This window comes from Gopherus evgoodei, chromosome 4, assembly GCF_007399415.2.
Source record: "Gopherus evgoodei ecotype Sinaloan lineage chromosome 4, rGopEvg1_v1.p, whole genome shotgun sequence".
NCBI lineage: Eukaryota > Metazoa > Chordata > Testudines > Testudinidae > Gopherus > Gopherus evgoodei.
Genome location: NC_044325.1, coordinates 144,895,839 through 144,910,110, shown reverse-complemented (window position 1 = coordinate 144,910,110; position 14,272 = coordinate 144,895,839). Strand labels below are relative to the sequence as shown.

General features: G+C 45.0%; 1 protein-coding gene across 1 annotated transcript in view; it reads left to right on the top strand.

Moving 5' to 3' along the window:
- PLXNA2 (plexin A2) overlaps positions 1–14,272 on the top strand; it is a 334,324-nt gene that overhangs the window by 248,222 nt on the left and 71,830 nt on the right. Inside the window, 1 exon segment of the mRNA XM_030561685.1 lies at positions 11,428–11,579. Within this exon segment, the coding sequence (XP_030417545.1) occupies positions 11,428–11,579 (152 nt within the window).

The following is a 14,272-nucleotide window of genomic DNA, read 5'->3' as shown; positions in this document are numbered from 1 at the left end:
CATTTTGTCTGGATGTGCCCTCAGCACTGGGGTGCCCGCTATGCCCTGCTCCTTGGATACTAATTAAACTAGGGACGTAATTAGTCTATAATTGACTTTTCTGGATTACAGACGCGTGAGGGAGTTAGGACTCTACATGAGGTATCTCCTGGAGGAATTATTCACTGTAAAATAGCTGTTGAGGTGATGCTTGTACTGGGGGCCAGATCAGAGTGTTGGATCCAGGAAGCCTTTGATTTCTTGCTTAGCTGGTTTCTAATACAAATGTAGGGTCTTATTTTCCATTGCCCTGCACTATGTGTTGCCATCTGCACCTGTGCAAAATGAATGTAAAGTGGGCATAAAATGTTACCAAATCAGAATGGCTGCACAAGGGACAATCAGGCCTTCTCAGCGCACAGACTTGCACCAATTTAATGAAGGCCTTGTCTACCCACAAGCTGCACCATTTTCACCTGAATCAGTTTTAAATAGATTTAGTTAAACCCTGCAAATTCATTTTTACGGTTTGAGTGGCTTATTTTCTATTTAGCAGAGAGCTGTTCTTAGTGGCCTTATGCTAAACCAATATAAGTCTGGTTTACATCAAAATAAGTTTGTTCACGCAGGGGGGTTGTACTACTTGAAATAAATCATTGTCCTAGAATCACAGAGTTTAAGGCTAGAGGGGACCATTAGAACATCTAGGTGTACAAGTTCTATGTGCCGATCAGACCCCAGGCCCTCAGTGTTTAAATTTTGATACAGATAGTCATAGAACAATGCCATGTATTTGTGTGTTTCAGAGGTTAGAATGGAAATCATATTGCCTCTCTATAAATCCATGGTATGCCCACATCTTGAATACTGCATGCAGATGTGGTCACCCCATCTCAAAAAATATATATATTGGAACTGGAAAGCGTCTGAAAAGGGCAGCAAAAATGATTGGGGTATGGAATGGCTTCCATATAAGGAGAGATTAAAAGACTGGGACTGTTCAGCTTGGAAAAGAGACGACCAAGGGGTGATATGATAGAGGTCTATAAAATCATGAGTGGTGTGGAGAAAGTAAATTAGGAAGTGTTATTTACTCCTCATTACACAAGACTAGAGGTCAACAAATGAAATTACTAGGCAGCAGGTTTAAAACAAATATAAGGAAGTATTCCTTCACACAACACACAGTCAACCTGTGGAACTCTTTGCCAAAGGATGTTTTGAGGCCAAGACCATAAACAGGGTTCAAAAAAGAACTAGATAGGTCCATCAATGGCTATTAGCGAGGATGGGCAGGAATGGTGTCCCTAGCCTCTGTTTGCCAAAAGCTGGGAATGGGCAACAGGGAGGTGGATCACTTGAGGATTACCTGTTCTGTTCATTCCCTCTGGGGCACCTGGCATTGGCCACTGTTGGAAGACAGGATACTGGACTAGATGGACCTTTGGCCTGACCCAGTATGGCCGTTATGTTCTCATTAAATGGATGGCTAAGCGTATCTGTTTAGTCTGCAGAGCTGGGTTCAACTTACTAACAAATTAAAATGTGAGATACTCTTTCACACACTCATAGAAGTTAGAAGGAGAAAGTCTTTACTGCGCTGGCCATTACTGCCATCAGTTCAAACCCTTGGTGTAGACAAGGCAAGCTGCTACAAGCAGCCAGGGCCGCCCAGAGGATTCAGGGGGCCTGGGGCCTTCAGCGACGGGGAGCCCCCACTGCCGAATTGCCGCCAAAGACCTGGCACTTTGGCAGCGGGTCCCGGGGCAGAAGGACCCCCTGTTCCAGGGGCCCTGAAAAACTCATGGGGGCCCCCGTGGGGCCTGGGGCAAATTGCTCTACTTGCCCCCTCCTCCCCCCCCCGGCAGCCCTGCAAGCAGCCATTTGTAATGGTGCAGCTTAGCCTGGTTTTAACTAGGAATAACCTGCCCTAGGACAAGTACCAGTTGCCTGTCTACACTGAGGGTTTGCATGGGTGCAGGTACATCAGTGGCTGGCTGAAATCAGGGTGTGTTCTCTTGAGTCTACTCTGCAGTGCTTTCTCTGATCCCAGGATTTTAGGGGTATATCTACACAGCAAAAGCTTTTCACAAGCTAGCCTACCCAAACTAGCTTGAATCCAGCCAGTGTGAGTAACAATAGCAGTGCAGACACCACAGCACGGCCTTCAGCATGATAGTACAAGCCCAGCAGAGACCCTGGTTATGGACTCCACTCATAGCCTGCCTTAAAGCTTGCACTGTCTTCACTGCTATTGTTAGCTTGAATCCAAGCTCCTGCAGCTGTCTCGTGTAGACTGAGGTGTCTCACATAAGCTGGTGCTTTCACTACTGCCCTTTGTAGGACACACTACAGACTAACACCTGTGATGGTTCGGAAGCTGTTCCTCAGATTCACTTTCCTCATTTCATCTCTTCCCCTTTAAATTATTCCTCTCCCTCCTTGTGCTTTCAGTGGTGGTGGTGGGTTCATGCTTCAATTTGTTACTTTTTGACAAGAAAGGCCACTTATTATTATAAGGTGTCAGGTTCTGATTAATTTCACTCCATCATCAATTGTGAGAAGAAACAGACACAAGGCTTTTCTAAAAACACAATAATATTTACCATTTACATGATGCTGTTTCTCTACTGAACACTTCGCAGACTTTAGCTAATGGTCACAACCCCTGGTGAGCCAGGTAAATATCATTATCCTCCTTTGTCTGAGAGGGAGGGGAGAAAACAAGCATTAAGCACTAGGGTAGATTTGTGGGGTTGCACCAGGGCTGAATGTGGCCTAAAGATTTGACTGGTCTTAGGCCACAGAGGAGTTGGTAAGGAAATCCTAACCTACCAGTCCTGTGCTCAAGGTCTCTGTGTGTAAGTCTACACTGCAGCTGGAAGGGAGTCTCCCAGCCTAGGTAGAGCTGACTTGTGGTAGCAGGGTTTGAGCTAGTGCACTAAAAATAGCTGCTGTATGTTGCGTCTCTGGCAGAGATTCTGGTCGCCACCCCAGTTCAGTACCCCACCTCCCCAACTCTCCCCATCCTGTCTGTCTTATGAAAACATGGGTGATTTCATACTTGGGCCCTATCATGTCATGCGTTGTTGGTTGGAGCCTGGTATGTGGCCCTCTCCAGATCCTTCCTGCCAATGAAATCACAACTTTAGCTGAAAAAATCTTGCATCCCCATCTCTGTGCAGTTTCACCACTGCTGGTTTTTAGAGACTAAAATGTACTAGGTCTGCAGGGCTATAGAAAAGCAAGGATAATGGCGGTGCTGATTGTACAAAGAGATCAGCAGGTTAAGAAATCAAGCAGCCGAGTTTGGTGAATGAGTTCAGGGATTGCTGCCTCTCCTAAATCAAACATCAGTTTGGGATTATTTTACAGGCTGTAGCTTGATTTTGACAGACCCTCCCCAGGAGAGTGGTTCTAGGCCTTCCGCAACAGGGACAGTCCAAGAGTCTCTTGATTTGTATAAAAGCCAGGTTAGGAGCTCATCAGTCACTCTTTTTTTCCCCAGCATCCTCGCTGTAATAAGATTTGCCTTGGAACCATTGATGGCTGTCCCTGACAGCAGCCACCAGGGTGCATCTGAGCTCATAGTCAGCTCAACCTAGAGAAAAGGAAACCCTTGGCAAATTGAAATGCGACAGGACTCCTGAACCATTGTGACAGGTTTTTGTTGGTTTCCTATTTAATGCTTTCTCCAGCTCTATGTAAGCTCACTAACTCCCTGCAGGTTAAGATCATGAGAAACATTAACCTCAACAGAAAAGGAGGATTCAGGCAATGTTACATTTTCCAGCAGGGTGAAAGAGAGAAGAGGCTATATTCTTCTCTTTGCAAATCTGAAGTAACGCATTTGACTTCAGTGGAGCTGCTCAGGGTTTATGCTGGTGTAACATAGCAGAATATGGCCTTGTCAAGTGAAATATATGAGATTCTAGTATGGGCAAGTGAAAAAGTCTCTCATCTAGCAATATTCTCCTTAGCTAACATTTGAATGTCTGAACATGAATTTCTCTCCAGCTCACCCTTCTGCTGGAGCTCAGCCACCTCAATAGGTGCATATATGGACATGCACGTGTGTGTACACTCAGTGTCTGCGTTTACGTTTCTTCCAGTTATCACCATAGAGTTAGATACTTGTGTCCACAGGCAGGAATCCAAAATGGTTATCTCCTGAGTGCCCCAGATATTGTGAGGGAATAGCTTGTGCTATAACCTTACCCAATCTACAAGGATGGGCTGATTTCACTGGCGACTGAATAATGTATTATTTTTCCACCATGCCTTTTCAGCATCACTGATCTCAAAGCACCGTACAGAATATGGAACATGCACCAATGCACCTCTGGGGCAACCATCTGGTGTACAAACACATTGGTGGAGGGAGTGGGGAAATTGGAAAAGGACAAAGCCCTGGCTTTATTACATGTGCCTTGATAGAATGAACTTTAGTTTGTAAGGGCTTACTCCAAAGATTCACCTCACATAGCAACATGGTACTCTGCTTGCCTACCCCCAATGGGCGAAGGCCTGTACTAATCGTCTAGGACTGGTTGAACCAGAACTGGATCACCCGAGGAAGGGGCTCCATGCTTGATCTTAGGTGAGATGTCCTTGTGGGACTACTCAGACATCCCCAAGCTCATTTGACTTGTTTTCTAATAACCAGGAGGCACTGCCAGCCTGGAAGTTTTTCTAACCTGCAGCAGCCTTGGCTCGGGAGGCATGGCTGCAGAATTTCCGCAGGCCAGTGTCTGTTAATTCCATGCATGCCTTTTTTTAGTTTAAATTAACAAAAACCTTTCAAGGCACCAACAACAATTATTCCCTGTGCGAAATTCACTCTGGACACAAACACTCTGGAGTCCTGTGGCTCATAACTCCCACTGAACCATGGTTTAAGGCCCTTGGGTTTACTGAGGTCCAGATTCAGCAAAACCCTTAAGCATATGCTTAAATTTAGACTTAAGGTGAAATTAAGTGGTGCAGAGGCCTTGTGCTCTGCTGCTTTGCCCAGGGGTGAATGTCATCTTGGTTATGTAGCCATTGAATTGAGAGCACCACCTGCTTGCTTCCGTCTGATGCCATCTGATGCTAACCCCTGTTCTGCCAGCCTGATGGGTTCAGAGATCTTTTATCTCAGAGGCATTTTGTTTCCTTTTTTATTTTTCAGTAATCTTTTAACAATAAATACATTTCTCCCCTCTCCCCCTTCAACAGAATGCAACTCCCTCTCTTTCCCACAAGCATTTGTACTGTTTGCACAAGGCTGGGTTACAAGGCGCCAGGACTAAAATAGGCTCTGCCGGCAGTTTCCCTCATACTAAATGATTCAGACAGTTGTAACATTTAAGGAGTCTTATTTTCTTCTCCTTGAGTTAAGCAGGAGAAATAAAACCACAAAACAACTTGCAGCTAAGCTGCTCATGTTCTGAGCTGGAGATTCCATCCCTGCAGTGTTCATGCTAGCTGTGGGCTGGGCACTACCATAGAATATTTTATCACTGTCCAAATTGGAAAGTAATATTGGCGGTCTCCGTCCAAAGAAAAGAAAGCATAGCTTAGCTGTGGTTATTGCAGATTGGTTGGCCTGCGTGTCTCCTTCAAAGCTGGAGGCATGAGGAGTCTCTCCAGGGAATGTTAGGGGATTGACCTAAGTGGACTTTGAGCTTGACACGAGCAGAAGATACGATTCTGCGTGTGCTGACAAATCAATGTGTTCCATTTTCAGGGGTCTGAGTTTTAGGGGAGCCTACAGGCAGACTCTTAGTGCCAGGTTCAACAAGGTTGCACCAGTGGGATAGAGTGCCGAGTTTGGCCCCCTATACTGGACTGTGTAACTGAGCTCTTGGATCATTCTCACTGAAAGACTCTTCATCGTTTATCCAATTTGCCATTAGCTTCCCTCTCTCATTCTCATATCCTAGCACAGTGCTCTTGCATCCAGGTTCCCAGTATCACAGGGGAATGTGTAAATGCCAAGGAGAAACCATATTGTCACTGAAACGAAAGGAAATGAATTATAGTTAACATACAGTCCTTCCGTTTATAGGACCTGAGTCCATGCTCTTGCCTCCATCGGCAGTGTCCCTTCTTTAACAGCATAAAACTTCCTTAATGTCTGCAGCCTCTGTGATAAAAAAATAAAAAATCAGTTTTCTTGAGAACAAGCAGCTCTCTGATCTTCTATTCATTTATTTGCAGGCCTCATTAATATAACATCACTGCAACAAACAGCTAAGGGGGGTAGTGTCAGGCTGGATAATGGAGTTGCTCTGCTGAGATAACAATTAGGTTCTGAATGTGCTATCAGCTAAGACAGAGACAAAGAGGGATCATGCCGGGATGAGGAGCTAGGAATGCTTATGTGCTGGGTCCCTGATGGGCTCATCAGCTGGGATCCAGCTAGCTTAGAACATAATAAAAAAAAAAAAAAAAAGGTAAATGACACTTTGGTAATTTTTTTTGCCACTCTTTGCGTGGCTGGGACTCTATCTTTTTCCTTGTGTCTTTGATGCTGAGTGTGATGGGGTATGATAGTCACTTATACTGCAGGACTGTCTGGCTCACCTCTGACTGTAGCAAAGACATCCTTAGAGTCAGCTGTAAGACACATCTCCATCCCACACACAGACCCGTCTCTTTGTAGTTCTGTGTTGTTTTACATTGAAAATAGTGAACCACCCCAACAGGGGTGACAGGAAACATTAATGATGCTAAAGAAACTGGATCCTACCTTAGGGGAGGGAACACTTTCTAATGATAGGTAAGGACAGGAGGGTTGGGAATCGGGATTCCTGGGTTCCATTCCCTGCTCTGAGTGGGGAATGGGGTCTGATGGTTAGCATAAGGGTGACTGGAAGTCATAACTTCTGGGTTCTTGTCCTGGCTCTGCCACTGATTTGTGGGGTGACCCTAGATAAGACACTTCTGCTCTCTGTGTCAGTTTCCCTGTCTACAAAATAGGTGCAGTAATACCTATCTGTGACCCAGAGCACCCCGTATTCATACCCTACACATTATTGTAATCTTTGTGCACAATATACCTTGTGAGGTATCATTTAAAAACTAATAACACATTGAGCATCAATATTGTTGTGTAATGTATGTACGAAATTTGTATTAAGAGTTAAGAACATAAGCTGAAATGATGACTAATGTATGTTTACCAGACAAGTCTGCGGACGGCGTGAACTGGGTTGTCATCATAGTTAATTGGCAGTCAGTGGTCAATTGGCCACTCTTTGGCAACAAAGTGAGGCAGGAACAGGTCGATCTGCATTTTAGCAAACAACCTGGAACTTATTTCACCATAAAATTCCATGTCTTTGTCCTCACAGCTGGAAGGCACTTTATCAGGGGTAACCCTCAGGAAAATGCAATTCGGAGGGTGACGACTGTAGAAGCGAGGGGCAAAAGCACCCTGAGCTTTCTCTCCCCATCTCCCTTTCATCTAATATTACAAAGGAACCAGCCCTCTGACTTGAGGGAGTTCCTGACCTGAGAATTTGATCAGCCCTGTTGCTGCGATCTGTGGTAAGGATTTTACCTTGAACCAAGTCCAGCTTGTTAAGTTTTAGCTACCAGAAATGTTTTATCTTTATTTCTCTTGTAATCATTTCTGACTTTAATACCTTATGCTTGTTCTCATTTAAGTGCTCTCTCTCTCTCTCTGTGTAGTTAAATCATCTTTTTTTTATTATAAACTAATCCAGTGTTTGTGTTTTAAACTGAACTGCTTGATAACGCCATTTAAAATAGTAAACTTGAATATTGACCCCTTACAGGGGTAATGGACCCCTAATATCTGAACTGCCCAGGAGAAGGCTGGGCAGTGCAGAATGCAGTGACCGGCACTGAGGATTTGCCCTGATTCCAGCCGCCGTGTCACCACACCAGTGCAAACAGGGTAAGCGATGATTTGCTTTGCTACAGCTTATCCTGGTTCCAAGCTGGAGTAAGCAGCACTAGTGCGAACAGTGGCTTTGCCTGTGTACAGTAGGAGTTTGCACTGGTGCAGCTACCCTAGGCTTTATAATGTCATCTCTCCTGTCACTTGGTTATATGCCTGCCCTTTTATGAAGATAGGATCTATGCAAATGCAAAAAAATTATGCTTTCACCTAATAGTCTCTGTATGCTTTGCATGAAAGGAGCAGCATCAATGTCCCATTTTATAGATGGGGAAACTGAGACAGAGAGCAGGGAAGTGACTTGCTCAGGCCACAGAATGAGGTAGTTGCAGAGCTGGGAACAGAACCCAGGAGTGCTAACTCCCAATCCCAATTTTAATTAATAACAGATGTTCCAGAGACAGTCAGGATTTGTCTTAGTAAGAGATAACTAAAATACCATGGTGATGAGCATAGTATAACAATGTAGACACATGGGGAGAGGTATTAAATAGAATGAGATGGTCTTGTTACATTGGGACTGTTTCCTCCTGCATCTCAGAACAGAAAATGAGATTATTCCTAATGAGAATCTCCTGTCTCCAGTTCATGCATCCTCCAAGTGTTGGCTGTTGCTGAAATTCGAGAGACTGTGATGTCAGCAGCAGCCTCGGGTCAGACTTGCTGTGTATAATTGGGTTGTGCATCCACATAAGTATAGAGTCTGAACATGGTATGTAAAAAAATAACCCAAAGTCCAACTGTGTCGTGCAGTGCACAGGAAGGTCCAGTTCTGCTCAGAGGAGGTCACCAAAGTTCTGCACAACTGGACCTCTAAGACTTTGCTCCTTTCTGTGGTTTTGACTGAATCTCCCCAGCTGTAATTAATTGAATGCATCTGTTCTAACCCTGGGGCTGCTCTTTGGCACAGTTATTTCAAAACTGTTCAATTAGCCGCCCCTAAAATCGAGGTCGAATGGAATTCTGGTTCAGGCATTTTCCAGGTCAGGACATTATCAAAATTAAAAAAAAATGTTGTTTTGTTTGGCAACACATTCTGGTTTTGTCGGTTGCAGTTGGGTCAGAAAATGGCAAGCCACAGGGGTGTTTTTTGGATGTGTGATAAGTCAACACATCCCGTAGTGTAAATACTGCAATAAATAGGGTTTAAATTAATTTACAGTCATAAGGAAAGTAAACTGTCAAGAATTGTGTTCTGGTTATGTGTAACTAGCAGTGTAAACATTAGCAGCCCAGGCTCTCAATGTTCAATATAATACAATACAACTTGATTTTTTTATAGTGTCTTCTTTGGGAACACAGTGCTTTGCAGAGCTAAGTGGTACAAGACATGCTATGTGGTATGAGTTGCAGAAAGCAGCGGTGCAACAGACACTGTATAGTGAATAAATTAAAGCCTTCAGTCATAAAACCCAGACTGCAAAGAGAGAGAAATTGAGGCATAGGCAGTGCAGAGAAAGGTATTTTAAAATACAATGCAGCTGTATATCGTATGGTCTATATAGCAAGTTGCAGCCCAGAACATTTTCCAAATTAAATAATACAGCTTCAGAGTTAATAATAAATAGGAGCAGAGGTGAAGGGAGAGAAATTAAGCATAAGTGAGGGAGAAAAGAAGTAATTTCAGCTGACATTTGAAAGGAGACAGGAAACAGAAAAATTAGATAGAAAGATACAGAGAGGCTATTCCAAGCAGCAGACGCTGCAGAGAAGAAGGCTTCTGCACAGCTGGTAGTTGATATGTGAGGAGGCCAGTGTTAGGTAAGTGGAGAGGTTTAAAAAGGGATCATCCATAGAGGTCACGGGGTGGGGCACATGCCAATTAAATCTGTAGCCAGGGGATGTAATAGAACATGATATGCAGGGATTTTAATGAGAGCTGCTTTGATGGGCTACTGAAACAGTGGAATATTCCATATTTGCCAACACGAATGATTATCAGCGTTCATGTATTACATTTCATCTCCTTCCATGTACTTACAATGCAGATCCCACCTACAAAGCTGTTCTGAGCTCCTGCGGGAAGTGGGCAGCTGGTCAGAAAAGTTGGGTAAGATGATGGGAGAGTCAGAAAGCTGAAGCTGGTAACCAAAGGCTGGGGATTAAGTTAATCTTGCGTTAATAAAAATCCTTTGGTCTTAACTAACGATTTTACCATCCGTCTCAAAGTGCTTCACAAATGGAGAGTCTCTATCCTTATCCCCATTTTACAGACAAAGACCTGAGGCACAGAGACTTTCCCAAGGCCTCACAGCAAGCCAGTGGAAAAGCCAGGAACAGAACCGAGGACTCTTGAGTCCCAATCCCATGGCCTCTCACTATCCTAGTGCAGGCTACTGGTTGGGGAGGGGGAGTGATCTTTAATGAAATCCTATTGCAATTGGAACAGAGGCAATCGTGATTGAGGTACGCTATAAATGGACATCTTTAGAATGTACTCCTCAGCCTTTAGCATTTCAAAGAGTTGTTTGAAGTGCTTCTCGTTGCCTCACTCACTAATAAAATCTGGTATTAAAATTCAGAGACCGTCCAAGGCAGAACGTAATGAAGTTCTCCATAGCAGCAGCCCACTACTTTAAGGTTATGATCTTATATATAAGTCTATAAAAAGGGAGCTGATCCTATCTTTTTAGCAGACATTTCTGCTGTTAATATTGTTCAGGCCTCTGCCAGCTGCAGCACTCTGGCCATCTTCGGTTCCGGCACAGTAGGCACAGACACTGGCTCCCATGACTATTGCAAGATGTCTGGGCATGATACGGGGCATGGAAGTGAGAGAGGTGTGCTGGACTTGGGATGAGGATGGGAGTCTCTGGCCAAGGAGCCAGGTGGAAATGGTGTAGGTTGCAGTGTTCAGTGCTTGTGTTCAACTTGAGCGATAAAATTCATTGTACAGCAAAATAGGTGAAGGAAGCACTGGGCTTTGTGGGGAAACCACCCAAAGACTCTCCTAGGTCCTGATGTGGTAAAGCCAAGGTGTTTGTGTGAATGAACTACTGTGCTGTAAACAAGTTCTATCTGCAAATCCCAATGGGTCTGAAAGGATCCCCAGGTCACTTCCCCATAATTTCCCTGTGTTGATGAATTAATTGGCATTACTCCTACAATGGCTGAAGAGGCAAATGGCAGCCCCTAATGGTGCCTATATGCACAGTAAGTCACCGGCGGGTCAGTGCTGTGGGATCACGCCAAAGGTCTGTGCAAGCGTCCTGCACGCAGCTGTGCTGACTTACCTTCACGCAGTCCCACACACCCCTATTGCTGCAGGAGCAGAGTCGCTGTGAGGAAGTGCAATGGATTAGCTCTTTCCTACCACACTGCATCTCTTCAGCCTCTGCTGGTGGGAAACGGTGAGGAGAAGTTGGCAGGATAATCTCCCCTCCTGTCTGCAGCATTAATAGGCTGCCAGTCGGTTGGTTACAGCTGCTAGCCCTTCGACGGATCCCTCCAGACCTGGTCATGGCCAGGACATGAGCAGGCTCAAGGCACCTGCCAGGAGGCGATAGTAATGCAGATGCTGTATTTTGTTTCCTCTCCAGATCCTGACAGTGTCAGGGCCCCCAGAAGGAGGGACACGGGTGACGATCCATGGCGTGAACCTGGGGCTGGATTTCTCCGAGATTGCCCACAACGTGCAGGTGGCAGGGGTGCAGTGCACTCCCCTGCAGGAGCAGTACGTCATCGCAGAGCAGTAAGTGAATTCAGCCCAGCTCTTAGAGTTCACCACTAGTGGGTGCCTTTGGTTTCATGGCATCTTGGTGTACAGCACCCGATCTAGCAGCCCTTCAGAAGGCCTGTTCTTCCTGATGAAAACAAAAGCACAGTCAGCCTGTGAGTCAGAGATGTGCTCAAGTCACTGCCTGCCTCTCTCCTCCCTGCTCTGCAGAACTGCGGCAATGCCTTGCAGACCAGATCCTCAGTGGCTGTAAACTGATGTAGCTCCTCTGACTTAAATGGTGCTGAGCCAGTTTACACCAGCTAAGGATCACGCACTTGGATTTCATCCCAGGGATTAACCGGCCCTTTTAAAGGTTTATTAAGCATTTTGTTTCCTTCTGCGCCATGGCTCCTGCTTTGCTAAGCAACTTTTCTGATGAGCACCTTGCTGTTTACCCTCAGCCTTTCCACCTCTCCCCCCCTCCGGTTGGAATGCATCCCGCGCTGCTGGCTGCAGGCAACCATTTGTTAGGTGCATGAGGCGGTGACAGCAGTTTAATCCGAATAGGCCTCCACTGGAGTCAATTCATTTATTTCAGTGAGAAAAATGTCAGCCGAAAATTAGAAAATAGGCATGTAACAGAGGACAGGCAAATAAACCTCCCAAAGTGACACATGTCCCCATTTCAGCTTGGGGTTTTTTTGTGGAAGTTCTATTTTATTTTAGCCAAGGTGCCAATATGCCTACGAGAGTAGGGGGTGCATTCATGCAGAGTGCGCAAGATGGAATATGTAAAGCAACTTCTTTTACTAAGTAATCTTTGCTGCACTGGCAAGGTGCTCTGGCAGCCAATACAGATACAGTGCCGCACTTTCGGAGCAAGTCGGAGAGAGAGAGGAGAAACCCAAGGGACTGAGAATAAATCTGTCCCAGGGTCTGTAGCCGCTGAAAGTGGTTGTTCTTTGATGGCTTGAGTGAAAGGAGTTTGGTGGGTCTCAGTCTAGTTCCCAAAGGAGAGGACGTGTCTGTCACTAAAAGCAGTTGGCTTTAATTCACCCCTTGCTGGCAGTCCCAGGAGGCAGGCCATGAAGAATGAGCTCCCCTTTCATGCCTGGAAGTGACCCAGCCACTACCTGAGTTGTTTCTGTGCTGTCTCTAGCTAAAGTACATTGTTCCTGGGGACTCAATTCCTTTCACATGGACTAAATACAGATTTTGCGGAAAGGATAGCGAACTGCTCAGCAAGATAAACTTGTCTGTAAGGCCAGGGCAAAGGAGACTTGTTCTGGTGAGCTCTGGAGCTCTGGTGGATTACATTCAGCTTGAGTTCCCCTTTGGATAGTCCAGCTTAGCCCTGATCATATTCCCCTGACTATTCGCTCATAAACACTGAGTGAAGTCTAAGTCCATCTCAGTTACCTGCCGCTCAGGTCAGCGATGCTGGTACTGTAAACTGAAATGGGGGTTTCAGTCACTCCAGGAGGTAGGGAGAAGAGATTTCAGGCTGGGAAGATCCATTATTTTAAATAATATAGGTCAATGGTTAGAGCAGGAGACTGCACGTCAGGACTTTTGAGTTCTATTCCAAGGTCTTCCCTTCATTTGCTGTGTCAGTTTAGGCCAGTTACTTTAATCTCTCTATATCTCAGTTTCCACATCCCTAAAATAAGGATAACAACATCATCTACTGTTCTCACTGGGGGGGACTGTGAGCAGCTCAGATTACGTCTACACTTCGAAGTCGGGGTGGGATGCTGCTCTTCATGTACACATACTCATGCTCATTCTCATTAAGCTAATGTGAGTATAAATATCAGTTTGGCTGTGGTAGCATGGGAGGCAGCCTTGGAGCATTGGCTGAACCATGCCAAGTGTCTATCCACGGTTTCAGGTGGGTTTGTACTTGGCACAGCTCAGTCGTGCCACCACTACCAGAGCTACCCTGGCTATGCTGCTTTTTTGTACTCACACCAGCTCGATGAGCGCTAGCACAAGGGTGTGTACACGTGAGCAACACATTCACACCCTTAGCTCTGAGCGTAGACATAGCCTTCGGGTTTGTAAAGTGCTTTCAGATCACTGGTTGAAAGATGCTACCGAAGTGCAAAGTATTATTATTATGTTATTATATCAATGACTCAAAGCAGTGCACTAACACCATTGTAAGACATAGTGATTTCTGTCCATTATGCTCTAAAACTGTAGTATTTTACTTTTGAAATCAGGGATGGGAGATTATAAAACTACCCTCCTTTGATGGTATGAAACCCTGATTTTATAATGACAATTCTAATTACAGCTCTTAAGCTTTCAAAGTTTGTTAACATCATTAAAACATTTATCCTAGGCAGATAACAGCAAGTGTTAGCATGAGAGCTGCCTTTTAAAGATGAATCCGGATAAAAGGACCCTCTGAAGGGCTCTGTGGGCAGACTGAATTCCGAGACTGTAATGACTCACCATATGTTCCAGCTATGCAATCTATCAGCCAGCAATTAGGTTAATGTTGGTTAAAGGGCCACTTAGCCCAGTAATCAGCACCCTACAGCTCTGTCGAGTGCATCGTTTTGTAGGAAGGTACCTGCTGGGATTTTGGCCTGGATTAGGAATCATTCCTCATTCCCAACGTGCTTGATGGTATATGCAATGACATGTGCCATGTTACTTGTTCTGGGGCTACTCAAAGATATTATTTGGGCAGCTGAGCAATGAAAAGGTCCACATTA